We start from the raw sequence: 18,287 nt of genomic DNA on the forward strand, positions 1-18,287 counted from the left end.
AAGCCAGTGGTCGAGTTCAAAGGCCATTTGCCGCAAATCTTCCAAGTTTTTGGACCGCATTTTTCAGCAACTGCACGAACATTTCGCTTTTCTTTTTGGCCTGGTGAGCAATAAATTTGCAACATCCACCGCTATACACACACACACACACGAAAGCCAACACACACTCACTGTATTTGTTGTTGCTCGAGACGGAATCCGCGTTTGTTGTTCAGATGTTGTACGAGCCGCATGCAAAATTCAACTGTGGCGAGAAAATTGTGGCTCGAATCGAGAGAGCGGCTTAAAAACAGGTACACAGCTATGTGGCGCCACAAAATCCAAAAGCAAGTGGTGCTGCTGGTCACACTGCACGATCGGCATGTTGCCAGATGGTTTGATACACCGAAAAAAACACAGATGCATTTTAGCAAGGATCTTAATTTAAACTCAAGCATTGCATTGTTATAAATATACATCCTACCCAGAAAGTTCAGCATTTATTTATTTTTACGCAAGTAAATTTGTCTTTTTTGTCTATTGTATATTTTATTAAAAATCGAACGTAAACTACTGAAGTTAAATCTTAGAATAAACGCTAAAACGATACTTAACCGAATGAATTTGTACCTGAAACGTTGGATCCAAGTCACCTCGCATTGCCTTACAATTCTTCTTCGCCACCTAAGGGAATAAAAGAGGGCAGAGTTCCCAGTTGTGGTCGTCGTCGACGGCCAGGAGCTTCCGTTTCCGCCTGATCCTCTTCAGGTTCCTCCTGCTCCACGTCGTTCGTGGTCAATATTGGCTCCGCCGGCTCCTTATGGGACCCAAAGTACCGTGAACTGGTGGGCATCTCCTCCTCGGTGGCAGGTTCTTTCGCGGTATCCGGGACGGCGACAGGCTTACAGCTCGGTTTGGGACGAGGCTTGACCTTGACCAACCGCTTCGATGGCGGCTTTTTACAGAACACGCACCTGGGCAACTCGCACTTGCCCTTGCGCTCCAACTCGGGACAGGCAAACTCGTGACGTTTGTTGCACTTAAAAATGATTGGAGTTAGTGGGTTATCAACGGAAATAAGTGCCAGACCAATTTACCTCGGCAGCCAGCGGACAGTAGCCGCGTACAAAGTCAATGCAGATCTCGGTCTTGCTGCTCAGCTTCTTGTGTAGGTACGGGCAATCCTCGCGAACGCATACGCCACGCAAATAGTACCGACAGACGGGCATCTTCTCCAGGGTGACATTATGGGATAGCAGGCATTCGGGCTTGGTGCATTCGCCGCGCAGGAAGCTGCAAGTGAAAGAATTTGAGGAGAAAACAGCATTGGGAACTTCGGACCTTGAACGCCATCGAAGGTTTGGCACTCCTCGCTTGGCCTAGGACAAACCTGACACAGATGGCGACCTGCCGCTTATCGTGCAGCTTGCGGCACTTGCCGCGATTGTGGGCTGCGCACTTGCCCAGTTTCTGGAAGATGGCACAAGGCACATTGGTCTTCACCAACGATTTGTTGAGCAACGTCAGACTTCTCTGTTTGGCAGTGATTAGATGAGCTCGCGATACATGATTGGTGGTGCGTACAAAGACATTCAGTGCCTTTGGCGACGCCACGTAGGTAAGGCCGCCGATATCGATGCGCCGTAGGATGCTACGATTTACGCTACTCTGGGCAGCACCAGTTGCTGAAGGTGGAACTCTGGTCAGGCGGCAGCCGGATGGATCTAGGATGAACTTATTGCCGCTGACGAAGAGGGTTCTGCCAGACAAGGTGCGCTGCAAGGTCCTGGGACTCGTCGTTTTGGCTACCCTTGCGGAGGAACTGGCATCCAGCTTAGTTATCTTGTTCTTCGATATCTTCTTGTACATCACGCCGTGTATGCTGACCATGCTGAGGGATTTGTTAACGCCCAGCTTTAGCACCTGCGGCTTGGAGCTGTAATAAATGTTAAGTTAGTTGATGCACATTTCTCGGCCTAAAACAGTCGAGTCACTAGCGCTCGTATCCTAATTTCATTACCTCAGTTTTTTGGTGGTCTGCGCTTCATTGGTGCGTCTCAGGGCGTACTGGCCCACAAACTCGCGAAGAGGACGACGCTTCTTGACCAACGGTGTACAGGTAAGTGATATGGCACGCACTAATTTGTACCTAGTGCGTTTGGCAGGTGGAGGAGGATGGGGGGCAGCAACCGCTGGCGCTGTTTTCAAAGCTCCTTGGCGCACAATCTTCCGCTTGGAAATGCTTACCAATGGAGGTTGCACCAGGTTGGAAACACTGGACACAGGTACAGGAGCAGCGGGCTTCACTGGCAGAGCACTTGGCATGACTTGTGGCTTGCGCACGAGACAAGTGCTCGCTTTGCTAATGATCTTGGCGGGCGGAGGAGGAGGTGTAGCCATAAAGGGAGTCGTTGGCACTAGCGGATCCTGTTGATAGTACGTGGCGGAGACCTGTTGCATCATAAGCTGCTCCTGCTGTTCCCGCTGGCATTGCTCGTACATGGCCCGTTGGCGTTGCAGGAAGTGCGGATTGATGTGGATCGCGGGTTGGAGCTGAGGTTGCGGTGGCGCCTGGAACGCCTGGAAGGCCATTTGGAAGGGCAGCTGATGCGCCGTTTGACCTTGCATCTGGAAATTGGGATTGATGTAAACCTTTCGCGTCATGGACGGCTGTGCCTCGTCCGCACTCATATGCGGTAACATTTCGTCGCTTCCTTGGCTAAACCTAATGAATGAATCGTTTCCTATTTTTGGTTATTTCTCAAATTTAACACTTATTTCCAATGCTTCTGTGTATTGAATACAATGTTACGTTATGTATGCAGTGTGAACTTGAGCAGTCATGCGATAAATACAAAATAATACTGAAGTGTGAATGATTCAAATATACTAACAGATGTTTTATTTTTAAAAATAATGTACATGTTCTTATAAATATGTTAATCATACAACAAATAAAAATTATTCGTATATTTTCGGAATAACTTATGCAAACAAACTATATAACCCATTTTAGAAAACTATTTTTTCGAATAATTAGTACTTGCGGTCACTCTAAAAAACGTTTCAAGCTTATTGTGAATGGGCACATCATATGTGCTGCAAAACGTGGATTTCATTTGCCGACAACTTTTGAAACGAGCATTTTGAATCGAGATGGGCAAGGATCGGGGCAGGGGACGCAGGAATCACCATTCCGGGCCGTACAACAAGAGCAACTGGCGTGGCCAGAAGAGGGATCGCCCCCAAAACAATGGAGGAGGTCAGCGCAACAGGTACGTATTCAATCCAATCAACAATATCGTTGTTAACCGGCGTTTTCTATGTTGGATAGAAATGCGCCACCACAGAAGACCACGCTGCTGGAGAACCAAGTGGGCATTACGGAGTTCACTAACCCGGATGCACCTGGTTTCACCGGAATACTCAAGTCGCGCTTTTCCGATTTTCACGTTAACGAGATTGATAGCAACGGCAAAGTGCTGGAACTGACCGATCTCAGTGTGCCTAAAGTGGCTATTGTGGGTCTGTATTTGCCAATTGTACTCCATTCTAAAAGTGCTAATGCATATAATCATACAACAGCTGTGGCCGAAAAAGAACTGGACAACTGGCGGCAAGAACTGGAGGCAGTAATTGGCCCGGAAGTTTGGCAGGAGATAGCCAGTCTGGCCGCGGCCAAAAACGATCTTACAATCGAGCAAAAGGTGGAGATTGATGTGACCACTCTGGATAAGGATCAGCGAACACAAGTCCACCAGTTAATAAAGCAGCTGTACAAGGGTAAGCTACTGTCCACCACCATTGGACAGCAACAGGCTAAGCCCAAGGTCCAGGAGGAGGCATCTGTGGAAAAGAAGGATGCGGCTGAAGGTGAAACCCCCGCTCAGGAAGACTCACAGGTGGCGGCAGAGGAAAAGAAGATTATAAGAATACTTAAGCCAAAGCCAGGACGCGGTTAGTAGTAATGATTACAAGGGGAATCAATTTTGTATGACTCCAATTCGATAGGTGACAAACGATGGAGCTTTCCCGCGGAATACGTGACCTTCCTGGTGCACAAAACCAATTTGGTTACCAGCGATGTGGCCTCTACTTTCGCAGCACGACTGAAGTAAGTTAAAAAAAAAGATTAAATGCTTTACTACACTAACAATATTTTCCAACAGCTTGCGACCTTCGCAGGTGAACTACAGCGGCATCAAGGACAAGCGGGCGAAGACCACTCAGAAGTTCTCCATTAAACGTCGTACACCAGAGAGTATTTTGGGTGCAGCTAAATGCCAACGGAATGTGCAGATAGGCAACTTTGCATTTGAACCCAACACACTAAAGCTGGGAGACTTGCAGGGCAATCGTTTCCGCATTGCCTTGCGACACATTGCCAAGGAGAAGCGGGAAGAAATCGAGCAGGCACTGCAATCATTGAAGGAACGCGGTTTCATCAATTACTATGGGCTGCAGCGGTTCGGCAACAGTGCCAGCGTGCCCACCTATGAGGTGGGTGTGGCTCTGCTCAAACACGATTATAAACTGGCCTGTGAACTGATACTAAAGCCTCGGGACTCGGATGTGGAGTTTATGCGTCCCATACGCGAGGAGTGGTGGAAAAATCGCGACTCCGCTGCGGCAGCTGCTAAAATCTACGGCGAAAAGTTCATCGAGAAGAAGCTGCTGGACGGCTTGGCCAGATTTGGCGAATCAGATTACTCATCAGCTCTGCGGCAGATACCACGCAACACGCTCATGCTATATCCACATGCATACCAAAGCCTGATCTTTAACAGGATAGCGTCCAGAAGGATTAAGGAGTTCGGCTTGAAATTAATACCCGGGGATTTGGTTTATGTGGAGCAGAATCAGTCAGAAGCCGTGGAAGAGTCGATGCAGCAGTCCGAGGCCTTGGATGAGCAAAAGGAAGAGGAGTCTAACGATGAGCCTATGGAAGCAGTTGAAGAGGATGAAGCCATCGAAGAGGAGTCTGTTTTCAAACGAAAGGTTCGCCCGCTCAGAGCTGAAGACATTGCTAGCGGCAAATATAAACTCTCTGATGTGGTCCTGCCCCTGCCAGGACACGACATCACCTATCCCAGCAACGAGTGCGGTGCCTGGTACGAGGAAATGCTGGCCGAAGTGGGTCTCTCCTCGGATCAGCTTAAGCACAAGGAGAAGACATATGCATTGGCCGGCGCCTACCGCAAGATGATCATATCGTCCAGTGATCTCAAGTGGAGCTTTAGGATGTACAACACGCCAGAGGATACTCTAATTGCCTCCGACTGGGAGCTGTTGAAGAACATTCCAGTTACACCAGAACCAGCTGAAGCTGAGGCCAATTACATGGCACTCCTGCTAGAGTTCTCGCTGCCCACGGCCGCCTATGCCACCATGTTTCTGCGGGAGCTCTTGAAACAGGACACATCCTCGGCGTCGCAAACGCAGTTGGAGAAGCAGGCAATGGCCAAGGAGGACAATGAAAAGAAGGCGGTAACCCAAGAGGAGGACATGGAGGTAGCAAAGGAGGTGGCCGACGAGGAGGGGCAGGAAACTGAGCAAGCGGAAACTCAGGGGGCTGAGGAGGCGGTGTAGGCCAAGTGAGATACCAAAAATCAATATGCTCGGGAAATCAATTTTACGCGCGCTTCGTATCCAACTTCGAACCAACCACAACAATAACAATGCGCACGTGAGGACGAGGGCTGCTCTCTCGCATCCTGTGGCTCGCACCCCGTCTATCTCAACGCTCTCTCTCTCTCTCGCGTTCTATGTCGCCTGGGAGAGTCCTTTTGGTCCTGTTTCTTTGACTGCTATTTCATTCGTTCGGTGGCCACCAACGCGAAAGCTCAAACGACGCGCTGCGCAGTTTCCCCAGCTCAAAAGTCCAAGTCGCACGGTTTTCCCCATCGTTCTTAATGAAGAGCAATAACAAATTATTAATTTCTAACAAATAACAAACAAGCACGATCCCCCAAAATCCACGGACTTCAATCAATTCATCCAGTGAAGCGATTTAAACCAAATAAAAAGCGAGAGGCGAGACAAGGTGAATTTCCAGTTAAATGTAGCATTTTAACATTTTGGGCGCGTATTTTGAAAATCAATTTATTAAGACGTAAGTACACATCAGACTCTACAAATTGTTTATAACTTTTGGGGCGGACAAGAACATTGAACTAACAATCACAGAACTGTACAATATTTGATTTTGGCTTTGGGCAGCTTATTGATTTTTGTTGTGTGCTTGTGCTGGAAATCAATCGATAATACGGTGTTAATACCAAGAGCTGGGTCCGGGGATTGCCAATGGGAATGGGAAGGTGGCTGGCCGTAGGAGTAGTTCATATAGTGGCTTAGTGCGTCGAGGGTTCACCATGTACGTAGGGATGGGGAACTGTGGGACTGTGGGATTCAGTCGGTTCGACGGGGTAGTGGTAGTGTGGCATCAGTCGTTAAGGGTGCACGACGCTCCTCGCTCGTTATGTTTTTGTTTCGGCCCACCGCGCCCCCCTTTGGGAGTCCTCGAATTAATAAACTAAATGCTTGTTTTGGCGTCGTTGTCGCCCTGTCCCCGTGCTGGGGGCCTTCCCCCGATCCGATCCAGACGTGGATATTGGACATGTTATTGCTTGCGCGCGCACTCTTTGACTCTTTGACCACTTCCCAGCAGCAGCTGCGTCATAGTAGGAGTTTTTTGGCGTGGCTGAATTCGATTTTACCTCGCCTACCACCTGCTCCCGCCATCCCAAAGCTGGCTTCGGCCATACAGATAGCTTCCTACTGCATTGTTTTACTATCCCCTCAATCTCTGGGCATATAAATGACCTTTGGCGTCAATTGATGCAGACATGATGCTTTGTTTGGCGTTTAGCATTCGTTTTGAAGGAGGGCTAATACAAGTTCAAATTGCTAATCTTAATCCTCAATCAAAGTAAACTATTTTATTTCAGGCGTAGAAAAACATTAGCCGAGTTTAATCTGATCTGTTTTCCTATCTTAAAATAAAATAATTTGTTTCTGCAGTAGAATTCATTAGGTGCATTTATAATGAATTAACAATATTTTTAAGAAAGCATAAATTTTGAAAAGTCTCTTAGTATACACTAAAGATAATTGTCCAAAGATATAAACTATAACAAAAAGGCCTTAAATATTAAGCAATTATATGATCAGTGATGTTCGCTGCTTATGATGTTCTATCCTGGCAATCTTCCTATATGACTATATCATCGATTTGCTCGTCGTTCAGGGCGCGCAGATTGCATTTGCATAGGTAGGCCAGGATTCGTTTTTCCGCCTTGATTCGATTCGCTTCTCCCAGTCCTTCGAGCAGGGCTTCTATTCTCTTTTCCGCTCTGACGGGAGCCACGGCCGGTGCTTGGACAGGATTTGTGGATGGTGGTGCAGCTCCTGCCACGGCAAGCTGCTCATCCATGGCCTCCTGGAGCGGATCCTCCTCGTCATTGACATCGTCGTTGGATTTCAGTGAGCTTCTACTCAGATCACTCGAATTTCGGTGATTAATTGGATGGTGGTGATGGTGCAGAAATTTCAAATGCGGTAGAAGGCTCCAATCGGAGCCAGTGCCTCCGGCCTTTTCCTTGGCCAGCTCCCGACGCTGCTTAGCCACCAAATGGTTCCAACGACTAACACAGGCATTAACTAAGTCAAAATATAGAGGGGAATAAACCAATGTCTATTAAAGTTATCAATTTCTTACCATCTGTATTCAATGAAGTGGAGATGCTGCTCCAGATTTCCGGATGTCGCTTCTTATGGGCTTCGTAGGGTGCGTTTCGAAGTTCCCGCTCATATAGCTTGGGATTAGCCCTAACCAACTCAATAAGTCGCGTGTCGAGCTCCGACATTTCAATGTTTTCAAAATAAAAACAAATAAAAATATGTAAACAAATGGAAGCTAACCAATGAGTATGACCATTGCTCCAACTGATAAATATACTGGCACAAGTGCACGGTGGTTTGACCCTCTATTCACCACACCTTGGGTGGTGTGGTGGGATCGGCGGATTCAAAATACACACCCCACCGACTGGCGGCATTTATTGATTTGTTTATTGATTTTATCGTTGTACAGGAGCTGCCGGCCGCAGAGATGGCCGCCGAAAACTATCACCTCAAGTGGGACTCGCACCTCACCTATCTGAACTCTTCCATAGCCACACTTTATAAGTAAGTACTGCTATACCATAGTCCGTACATATTGAAGTTTTTGTTTTTTATAATTCTAAGCTGGAATCTTTTTTATTGTTTAATGTGAGAAACATTAAATGTAAGAGAATCTAACATACATTATTTAAAAACCCTTCTCCAATATTCTCCTTCTTTAAATATTCTATTGGTTAGGCCTCAAATACTTAGAAATGCTACATTAACGTTTTATATTTTCTCTTCAGAAACGAAAAGTTCGCCGATGTGGTTCTGTACAGCTCATACAACAGCAGTGGAATCCCCTCGGATATACCCACGGTGGGCATCTCGGCCCACAAGTTCATCCTGAGTGCTTCGTCCCAGTTCTTTGCCACCATGTTTGAAACGGCACCGATCACCAATCCCAATGGAGTGCTCTATGTGGTGCTGCCGCCGGATCTTAGCCACCGCGCCATCCAGATTCTGGTTCAGTACATGTACAGCGGCGAGGCCACTGTTTCCAACGACATACTCAACGAGGTACTGCGGGGCGGTGAGATCCTCAAGATCCGCGGCCTGTGCCGCACCAGCTCTTCCAATGGCGGTGGCTCTGGCTCAGTGGTCACGTCCACGCACCATCCCCATTCACTGGCCGGACATCTGCATCCGCGGGAGGCCAGCACCATGTACATGTCGAATGGCACTCGAACCGCCTTGCCGCCTCCTCCGCCGCCACAATCAACCATGTCGGCGCAACTGCAGGGTGATCTCTATACCAGCAAGCCGGGAGGATCGACGCGATTCGCTTTGGATCACCACCACCTGTCGTCACACCACAGCCACCTGAACCACCATAATCCTCAGCAGCAGTTTCGCGGACTTGGTGCCTCCGTGATGCCCAAGGACTCGCCCGTGATCATCAAGTCACCCAAATTAGCCGCCCACACGGGACTCCTAACCGTCGCGAGCAGCAGCAAGTTGGGCATTTCCGTCAACAAGGAGGTGGCCATCGATCCGGAGGACAAGTGCTGTTTCGCGGCACCCGGTCAGGTGGAGACCCAGTCTCACCCGCCACCACCAACCTCCACAACAACTACAGGAGGAGGAGGAACAGTAGGAGGTTCAAGTGCCCCACCATCGCAGCCCATCTCCATTTGCACGGAGGTGGGCTGCAGCAGTTGTCCCCTGGCCGCCGGTCCGGGTGCTGACCAAGCGGAGACCACGCTGCGACGGACGGAATACGAGGAGCAGGCACTTCGTGAGCGGAACGAGGTGGGGCTGGTCTTCGAAAGACGTCTGAGGAGGGAGAGCGCCTGCGAAAGATGTGAGTACCATTACGCAGCACAGAAGATAAATACTAATCCTATGTTTCCCCTTAGCTCGCGACTACTATGAAGCACCTCATTTTGAGCACGTGGTACCCTCGCGTCTGGCAGCCACATCACCTCCACCACCACAGCAGACACCACAATCACATCCGCCGACACTGCGACATCCGCACAACTTCCTAACCATCAAACAGGAGCCGACCGACTGGAGCAACAACCCACCAAATGCCTCCAGTGCGTCCAACAACAACAATCTGGAGGAGGGGCCATTGGGCTCGCCCAAGCAGCCGCTCGACTTTAAGATGTCTGCCGTGAAGCTGGAGGTGAATAGGGATCGTGGAACACCCTCCGAGGAGAGTGAGGAGCACACGCTGCGCGACTATAACAACTTCAAGCAGCTGCTGGTCTGCGAGATATGTCAGAAGTCGTTCGAGGACACCAAAATGCTGGTCCGTCACCTGGGCACACATGCCGGAGATCCCGCGGGCGGCACGGAGAGGAACCTCCTGCCATCCAGTGCCAGCGGGAGCACCACATCCGCCTCCGGCAATCTCGCCCTGCGTTCTGTTAAAACCTATGTGCCAAAGAAACGTCGCAGAGTTTCGGTGAGTAATTGGACATCAATACATCTATGGGCAATATTAAAACCAAATATATATTTTGTTTTTCAGCAACAGGAGAACAACATGGATCACGACCACGTAACCCTGCTCTGCGATTTGTGCTCCACGTAAGTGCTTGAAGATACAGATCCATTATAAAAGCAAAATATGCATATATCCCCTTCCAATGCACAGATCCTTCGATACGCCAGCGGAGTGGGTGCGCCACATGAACAGCCAGCACACGGAGATCGAGTTGGCCATGTTCAACAGCAAGAAGGATGGCGAGCAGAAGGGGTGTGTGTCCTAAGGACTAGCAAGAGCACACTGATGAACTCTGTTCACTTGCAGCCAGCAGCCACCGCCACCGCCGGCGACCAGCAGCTCTTCCACAGTGTCCAACAGCCAAATGCAGCCAAAGTATCCCAGCTCCACCGCCACCAGATCGACGCACTCCCTCATGCTGCACAAGATGAGCAACAACGAGGCAGCAGCAGCAGCCACACCCACATCTCCTAGAGCATCCACCTCACCGAATGGCTAAGTGCAGGCATCGGGATCAACCATCATTATCACCATCAACACCATCGACTCGTTCTGGACAATTGGCGAATGGAACTGAAGCGTTCAAGGGAATTGATGTCCATGGATAAATTCGAAAACAACCATATTCTTTAACTTTTTCGAAAAAAATCAAGTCGTTCCAATAATCAAAAGTGAGAGGGATGTTTATATGCAACAGCAAGAACCGTGATCAAAATGCAACCAGTTTGCATATTTTATAGAGCAACAAGCAAAAAATACAAATTGCGAAAAAAATTTAACGAAACTATAAACGAAACTTAGAATGGGAATCGTCAGGCAACGATGCAAAACAAAACAAAGCAAGAAATTTAGAAACGAAAGAAAGCAACATTTAACTCCAGTGTGTAGAATTTTTTTAAGTGTACGTATTTACTTAGTTTTAGCTACTTACCCCATGTAATTAGTGTAACAACAACGCGCAATTGATTCGGGAAAAAACTATACAGTTTAATCATTAAAAGTGTACGAATATTTTTAATGTTTTCCATTTGCGGACATTTTAAAAATGATATAAAAATCAATCCACTTGAGTTTTCAAAAGAAATCCCATTTGTAGGACCAAAAGCAGCGGAGAGATATTTTTACTTTTGATAAACAATTAATTGGAGCAGCAAATATAGTAATCATTGTTTATTACATTCCAATTGGTTTTTCGCATACAATTACTGATAACTACTATTTATCGCGACTTGATAATGTCAGCAACTCTGTTGTATATGTACTAATACTTTTTTGTATTTTTTGTAAGACATGAACGGAAATTTCGAGAACTTTTTTGTACATAGATTAAGTTTTATTTTAAAAGTCCGCCGATTGTAACTTTTTGCGAAAAGTTCATAAACTTAAAACTCTAAATGTATGTAGTAGTTCGAAGTTCAATTATAAAAACTCCCCCCAAACAACCATGTAAAAATATAATATAATATCTATATTTACAAGCAGGCGTGATTATTAACAAACTAAGTAGATGTATGTATAAACCGGAGGATAATTGTCTCTTCCCCAAAACAAATCGCAAATGTAGCAATGCGTTTTAAATCGAAATAAACGTCTGCGATGAGAATTCGCTTTCAAAAGCGATTTCAAGAGCCGACAAAACTAAGAGTCACGTTGCAAAAAGCTCGAATATTCCCAGAGATTATTCGCCTTTATAGAAACTTTATAAAAACAGAGCGCCGTCGAAGAGAAAATTCAGTTCGCAATTCAACGTCGACATTTCAACAGTTAAGTGAATTTTGTTCAGTTCCGCAGTAACCAAAATGAGCTCTGGTAAACATTTGGCCAAAGGTAAGAGAGAACCAGTTGTAGGCGCCGCCAAGAGAAACGCCCATGTCATTAGTTTATTTGTTTATTATTATTTATGAAACAAGTTCTTCAACATTCCACTTAATGATCAATTTTGTATTTCATGATGTTATTCAAATTCGCATGAATAACTGGGATTTTTGTCCAACATGCTTGATATGTAGAACAATATAATTGGCAGATGGTAAATAAACTTCATCCCAATTTTCTATGACACAAGAAATATATATATAATTTTATATATATTTTACTGCAATTTTGAGCTGCAGCATTACACCCGATATCAGATGAACCACAATATTTACACTTTAAAAGATAACGTATCGACAAAACTTTAGCTTTATCACGACTGGGCCCTATATCAACATCAACTTCAGTGCAATGACTTGCTAATCGAATAATACAGGGGCGGATTTTCGGGTTTCAACTTGATTTACTTGTATAACCAACCATAAAATATAAAAATAACTTCGTTTTATATCTAAATGCAATTCTTATCTGCTAACAGAAATATTAACAGCAAATAAATCCATTTCTTAGGTTCCCCCAAGCCTGTCCTCCCCGACGATGGAGTTCTCCGCCTGTACTCCATGAGGTTCTGTCCCTACGCACAGCGCGCACATCTCGTCCTGAATGCGAAGAATGTGCCCCACCACACCGTTTACATCAATCTCACCGAGAAACCAGAGTGGCTGGTGGACGTGAGCCCGCTGCTTAAGGTGCCTGCACTGCAGCTGGTGGCGGAGAAGGCTCAGCCCTCGCTCATCGAGTCGCTGATTATTGCCGAGTATCTGGACGAGAAGTACCCGGAGAATCCACTACTGCCCAAGGACCCATTGAGGCGGGCCCAGGACAAGATCCTGCTGGAGCGCTTCAGCGGCATCACCGGTGCCTTTATGAAGATACTGTTGCACAGCACCGGTCTGGAGGAATACTGGGCGGCACTGGACATCTTTGAGCAGGAGCTGACCAAGCGGGGTACCCCATACTTTGGCGGCAACAAGCCCGGCTTCGTGGACTACATGATCTGGCCCTGGTTCGAACGCCTCTCTGTCATCAAGTTGAAGTTGCCGGAGGAGTACAACTTTGACGAGGGTCGCTTCCCCAAGATCAGCAAGTGGATTGCTCTTCTGAAGGCGGACTCGGTGGTCAAGTCCTTTTATGCCACTCCCGAGCAGCACAACGAGTACTGGCGCACCCGCAATGCCGGCAAACCCAACTACGATCTGCTGGCTTAAATCAGAACTGAAAATAAACTATAGCAAGGAGATTTATTAATGCCTTAAATAACAATAACGAATAAAGTATTTGATGTCATCCAAACAATGAATTAATTCCAGAATCACGGTGCGGCGTTTGAGGTACGGGTTGCTTTTCGGATGCAAGGGTACATACAGAGCTGGGTACGTGGTACAAACCGGGTATTTACATGGCAATCTCCAAACTATAATGAAGAAATCATGAATATACGAGTACACCAATTTTGAAATGATTCTTAGTAAAATCTATATAATTGTGCACTTGTCTTGATATCAGTTCATTGTTAAATGTAATGCTTATAGGTAAATAATTAAAGAGCTTATGGAGCAATGTGCAGGTTCCAAAGAGGCTTCACTGTATCCACATGGCTTGGTATGTGTGTCAGCCGCAAGCCACCAAGTTCAGCCGGGTAAGCGAAGACACCCGACGAAGGGCAGTGAGCCGCGCTTTATAAATCACTCGAATGGCCATAGCTATCACCACTTGCATCTCTGGACCCGAGCACGCACATCATGAGTAACGGCAGGCATTTGGCAAAAGGTGGGTAGATCCAGGCTGTTATCCGAGATATTAATAAATGTGCCCGACAGGCTCACCCATGCCGGATGTACCCGAAGATGGTATCCTTCGCCTCTACTCAATGCGCTTCTGCCCATTTGCCCAACGAGTGCATTTGGTCCTGGACGCCAAGCAGATCCCGTATCACAGCATCTACATTAATCTCACAGAGAAGCCGGAGTGGCTGCTGGACAAGAATCCACAGGGCAAGGTACCGGCTCTAGAAATTGTGCGAGAACCAGGACCACCTGTGCTCACAGAGTCGCTTCTGATTTGCGAATACCTGGACGAGCAGTATCCACTGCGACCACTCTATCCACGTGATCCGCTGAAAAAAGTGCAGGATAAGCTACTAATCGAGCGATTTGGAGCGGTGCTAGGTGCGTTCTTTAAGGCATCCGATGGCGGTGACCTGGAGCCCTTCTGGAGCGGCCTGGACATCTACGAAAAGGAGTTGACTCGCCGTGGTACAGACTTCTTTGGTGGCGAGCAGACGGGCATTCTGGACTACATGATTTGGCCCTGGTGTGAGCGTCTCGACCTCCTCAAGTTGCAGCGTGGAGAGGATTATAACTTCGATGCGGACCGCTTCCCGCAGCTGGTGAGCAGCTTTGTATTTTCCCGGATTGTTGAAGTGCATTAGTATACTATTTTTCAGACTCTTTGGGTGGAGCGCATGAAACGCGATCCGGCTGTGATGGCCTTCTACATGGAGGCCGAAGTTCAAGCAGAGTTCTTGCGCACACGCAGCTTGGGTCGACCTAACTACAATCTGCTGGTGAAGGATGCTTGATGCACTTGATTTATTTGAATTGTTCGCTTGGAATGAATAAAACATAAATGCAGTCCAAAGCCGGTTGCAAAGATTTGATCTTGGCTAAACCAGTTTGCGTTCTAGAGCTTGCCCTTGAAGGCTATGTCGTACTGGGGATTTCCAAGGGTCTTGGATTTCTGGAACTCGGCATGCAGCTGGACATCCAGAGCTGTCTTCTGCACAACCTCATCCTGGGCCATCAAATCACGCCACTTAAGCTGGAGTAGAAGGAATAATAATGAGATACATGTATCTTAATTTGTGTAATTTTAACATACCAGCTTCTCAAATCTTTTCGCATCCAGCTCATACTTTTGCTCCGTGTTGATTTTCATACTGGGAAAACGTTCAAACCAAGGCCAAATCATGTAGTCCACGATTCCAATGGATTGGCCGGCAAAGTAGGGAGTTCCTCTTTTGCCCAACTCCACTTCAAAAACATCCAAGGCATTCTCGAACTTCGGTATGGCATCTGTCGGGGCATTGGGATTACATGTCAGCACAGGGTAAATAGCACTGACCACTGGAGCAAATCGTTCAATTAGAATCTTGTCCAGCGCCTTCTGAAGCGGATCCTTGGGAAAGAGTCGTGTCTGGGGATATTGCTGGTCCAAGTACTCTGCTATGATGAGCGACTCCACGAGCGTAGGTTGATCCTCTACCCCAGTTAGCTGCACGGCGGGAACTTTGCCCAGAGGACTGTAATCCTTGTACCATTCCGGCTTCTCAATCAAATCGACGTAGATCTTATGATGTTCAATCTGTTTGGCGGCCAGCATGAGATGAACTCGGTGGCTGAAGGGGCAGAAGGCCATGGAAAAGAAACGAACAACTCCATCTTCTGGCAACTCGGGTTTGGTGGAACCTGTAAGATCAATGTAAAGTTGATTAATTGGTAGGAACACGAGCACTAACCCAAATCCCTGTTGACGAGGCAAAAATAACATTGTATGGTCGACTTTATAAGTGGATTTAATATTTTCTTGATAGGCGACTTCACAATTTAAGTTCAAGTATGTTGAATCCCGTCATCCATTCCTGCATTCTTTACAAGGGCTGAAATGCGACATCGTAGTCGGGTTTGTTCTCATGGCGGGTCTTCATGAACTTGGCATGGATTCGGGCATCCAAGGCGGTGGCCTTAACAGCCTCATCCTGGGCCACGAGCTCCCTCCACTTCAACAGATTCTGATAGCGCGTCTTGTCCAGCTCGTACGGTTCAGCCAGAGTGTACTTGAGGGCCGGGAATCGCTCGAACCAGGGCCAAATCATGTAGTCGGCAATGCCGATCTTGTTTCCTCCGAAATAGGGAGTTCCGCGCTTGGTGATCTCCTGCTCGAAAACATCCAGAGCGGTCTCAAAGTTCTTAATAGCATCGGCGGGTGGATTCGTGGTGAAGAGCACGGGGTAAATGGCACTGACAGCGGGCGCCAGGCGTTCAATGAGGATCCTGTCTAGCGCCTTTTGCAATGGATCCTTGGGGAACAGGGAACCCTCGCCCGGATACTGTTCATCCAAGTACTCGGCAATGACCAGGGACTCCACCAAAGCCGGTTGTCCTGGCAGATGTGGCAACTGGATAGCCGGCACCTTTCCCAACGGACTGTAGTCGATGTACCACTCTGGTTTCTCGCTAAGATCGATGTAAACCGTGTGATGCGGAATCTTTTTGGCGGCCAATACCAAACCGGCACGCTGCGAGTACGGGCAAAATCTCATCGAGTAGTAACGCAGGACTCCATCCTCGGGAATTTCTGGTTTGGGTGAACCTGTTGAAAGGTGATTTGTGACGTCAGCGGAAAGTTTTCCATTATGCTTGGGCTAAAATTAAATCTCTATCTCTGCGTAATTTACGTCTCTCTATGTGAGGTCTTGATAAAACTATGAAATCAATTGCTAACTTTTGCAGCGTCACTATCCCGGTGACCTTGAAGTGCCCCCCACTCACCCCTCTTGAAGTGCTTTTGCGGCAGTGCCATTTTGTTAACAATTTTAAGATAATTCCCAAGACGCGAAATGTTGGTGGCAAAGTAGTTCCGATCGACTGACAACAAATCTAGGGATTCCGCGAACTTATATAGTGGTCACAGTCGCTGGACAAGCGAGTATATCGAATATATTTCGATTGTTGCGCGGTTAAATTTAAATTATTTAAGCTCATACCCGGAACTCAGTTAAGTAGTTATGATTGTTATATATTATAAAGATTTATATTTTAAACCATTCTTAACTAGGTATTGGTAAATAAATACAACTTCAGCATAACACTACATTCCTTCAATTAAACACTTAAAAAGCGGATGATAATACCTATTTTAACAGTAAAAATGCATGGATTTATTTTTCAATCACAATACGGCTGTTGCAATAGTTACATAATTCTATGTGCAAAAATATATACAATGCTGAAGTGTAAATGCCTTCAACCAGTAGACTAGCCCAATTTAACACGTTTGGCCTCATTACTAAAATTGAAAAATAGATTAGTCATCTAATAATATAAGTATAATCTTAAAATCTTACTATAGCATATTGTAATCGGCGTTGCCCGATCGCCGGGAGTTTATGTACTTGGCATGGGTCTGTCCATCCAGATAGAAACACTTGACAGCATGATCCTGGAGCATCAAATCGCGCCACTTAATCTGGATTTGAATAATCTTAATAAGTATAAAGACGTATTTAGAAACATAATGAAACACACCAAAGTTGGAAAACGTTCCGGACTCAATTCGTATTTATCATCAAAAGTGAACTTCAAAGAGGCGAAACGCTCGCACCAGGGCCACATCATGTAGTCTAGCATACCTGGGCTGGCGCCACCGAAGAACTTGGTACCACGTTGCTTCAGTTCCTCTTCGTAAACGACCAGTCCGGCGTAGTGATCTGTGTCGACCAGCTGCTCGGGATTTTCGTGTTGCACCAGGTAGTAGAAGTCGGTAATGAACTGTCCGAAACGTTGGATTAAAATCTTCTCCTGGGCCTTCTTAAGGAGATCCTTGGGATACAATGCCACCTCCGGATACCTCTCGTCCAGGTAGTCACAAATAATGAGCGACTCGATCAGCACAGGATTTTCCGGTTCCTTGACCAACTCCAGTGCCGGCACCTTTGTGGAGCTGCTCACCATGGGGAACCATTCGGGTTTCTCGCGAAGATTGATATAGATAGCGTGGTAGGGTATCTTTTTGGCATCCAGGACCAGGTGCACACGGTGTGCATATGGACAAAAGCGCATGGAATACAGCTTTAAAATCCCATCATCCGGAAATATGGGCTTGGTGGAACCTGCAACATATATGCGCCGTTTAAAGGTGGATTTGGAACTTAGTAAGTCATACAAACCAATAGTTAAATGCTGAGTATCTCCCATTTTGCCAATATTACTTTTGAGTGAAGAAAAACAACCTGTTTTGCGCGTTGTGTATGATAATTATCGATAGTAAAAGTTAAGGTGCCTAGATTGAATTTATATATAACCGTCGTGGGGCTGTTTAGAATGATATATTTTGAAATCATATATTATAAAAGCTGTAATATAGGTTTAAAATATTTTTATTTTAATTTTAAAATTTAAATATTTTTAAGAATTATTTAATTCAGTTATTGAAAAGTTAGTCTTTAATTTGAATTTAATAACATAATAAAAACGGAAAAAAGCTGACTTTATCACGCAAATTCTTGGATGAGCCATATTGGGTTTAAATTAAG

At 46.4% G+C, this 18,287-nt stretch overlaps 8 protein-coding genes across 10 annotated transcripts; 4 read left to right on the plus strand and 4 right to left on the minus strand.

Annotated features, from left to right (window-relative positions):
- Positions 1–527: 527 nt before the first annotated feature.
- Positions 528–2,794, minus strand: LOC122616894 (zinc finger CCCH domain-containing protein 3). Its single transcript, XM_043792479.1, has 4 exons — positions 2,000–2,794; positions 1,370–1,915; positions 1,077–1,272; positions 528–1,018 (listed from the first exon to the last, which is right to left on the minus strand). Exons 1-4 carry the CDS (start codon positions 2,680–2,682, stop codon positions 644–646), a joined length of 1,800 nt encoding a protein of 599 aa, XP_043648414.1. The 5' UTR covers positions 2,683–2,794; the 3' UTR covers positions 528–643.
- A 279-nt stretch (positions 2,795–3,073) lies between these two features.
- LOC122617311 (pseudouridylate synthase 7 homolog) lies at positions 3,074–6,018 on the plus strand. The gene is made up of 5 exons (XM_043793134.1): positions 3,074–3,254; positions 3,314–3,504; positions 3,565–3,936; positions 3,991–4,093; positions 4,149–6,018. Exons 1-5 carry the CDS (start codon positions 3,136–3,138, stop codon positions 5,566–5,568), a joined length of 2,205 nt encoding a protein of 734 aa, XP_043649069.1. The 5' UTR covers positions 3,074–3,135; the 3' UTR covers positions 5,569–6,018.
- Positions 5,948–11,207, plus strand: LOC122617312. 2 transcript variants are annotated; one of them, XM_043793137.1, is made up of 7 exons: positions 5,948–6,022; positions 8,072–8,166; positions 8,391–9,448; positions 9,504–10,057; positions 10,124–10,182; positions 10,250–10,351; positions 10,406–11,207. In XM_043793137.1, the coding sequence occupies exons 2-7, from the start codon at positions 8,090–8,092 to the stop codon at positions 10,596–10,598; spliced, it is 2,043 nt and encodes a 680-aa protein (XP_043649072.1). In that variant the 5' UTR covers positions 5,948–6,022; positions 8,072–8,089; the 3' UTR covers positions 10,599–11,207. The 2 variants fall into 2 exon arrangements, with proteins under 2 accessions (XP_043649072.1, XP_043649070.1); XM_043793135.1 differs by having other exon boundaries at positions 5,986–6,091.
- On the minus strand, positions 6,982–7,907 carry LOC122617313. The gene is made up of 2 exons (XM_043793138.1): positions 7,697–7,907; positions 6,982–7,638 (listed from the first exon to the last, which is right to left on the minus strand). Exons 1-2 carry the CDS (start codon positions 7,842–7,844, stop codon positions 7,190–7,192), a joined length of 597 nt encoding a protein of 198 aa, XP_043649073.1. The 5' UTR covers positions 7,845–7,907; the 3' UTR covers positions 6,982–7,189.
- Positions 11,208–11,797: 590 nt separating the features above from the next.
- On the plus strand, positions 11,798–13,282 carry LOC122618036 (pyrimidodiazepine synthase). The gene is made up of 2 exons (XM_043794157.1): positions 11,798–11,926; positions 12,485–13,282. The coding sequence occupies exons 1-2, from the start codon at positions 11,899–11,901 to the stop codon at positions 13,180–13,182; spliced, it is 726 nt and encodes a 241-aa protein (XP_043650092.1). The 5' UTR covers positions 11,798–11,898; the 3' UTR covers positions 13,183–13,282.
- A 143-nt stretch (positions 13,283–13,425) lies between these two features.
- Positions 13,426–14,555, plus strand: LOC122618035 (pyrimidodiazepine synthase). Its single transcript, XM_043794156.1, has 3 exons — positions 13,426–13,744; positions 13,795–14,363; positions 14,421–14,555. Exons 1-3 carry the CDS (start codon positions 13,717–13,719, stop codon positions 14,553–14,555), a joined length of 732 nt encoding a protein of 243 aa, XP_043650091.1. The 5' UTR covers positions 13,426–13,716.
- LOC122618034 (pyrimidodiazepine synthase) lies at positions 14,547–16,680 on the minus strand. 2 transcript variants are annotated; one of them, XM_043794154.1, is made up of 3 exons: positions 16,525–16,662; positions 14,855–15,441; positions 14,547–14,794 (listed from the first exon to the last, which is right to left on the minus strand). In XM_043794154.1, exons 1-3 carry the CDS (start codon positions 16,553–16,555, stop codon positions 14,657–14,659), a joined length of 756 nt encoding a protein of 251 aa, XP_043650089.1. In that variant the 5' UTR covers positions 16,556–16,662; the 3' UTR covers positions 14,547–14,656. The 2 variants fall into 2 exon arrangements, with proteins under 2 accessions (XP_043650089.1, XP_043650090.1); XM_043794155.1 differs by lacking the exons at positions 14,547–14,794; positions 14,855–15,441 and adding an exon at positions 15,531–16,345 and having other exon boundaries at positions 16,525–16,680.
- Positions 16,681–16,889: 209 nt separating this feature from the next.
- LOC122618032 (pyrimidodiazepine synthase) lies at positions 16,890–18,066 on the minus strand. Its single transcript, XM_043794153.1, has 4 exons — positions 17,922–18,066; positions 17,281–17,864; positions 17,100–17,221; positions 16,890–17,041 (listed from the first exon to the last, which is right to left on the minus strand). The coding sequence occupies exons 1-4, from the start codon at positions 17,947–17,949 to the stop codon at positions 17,011–17,013; spliced, it is 765 nt and encodes a 254-aa protein (XP_043650088.1). The 5' UTR covers positions 17,950–18,066; the 3' UTR covers positions 16,890–17,010.
- Positions 18,067–18,287: the final 221 nt, after the last annotated feature.

This window comes from Drosophila teissieri, chromosome 3L (genome assembly GCF_016746235.2).
Source record: "Drosophila teissieri strain GT53w chromosome 3L, Prin_Dtei_1.1, whole genome shotgun sequence".
Lineage (NCBI taxonomy): Eukaryota > Metazoa > Arthropoda > Insecta > Diptera > Drosophilidae > Drosophila > Drosophila teissieri.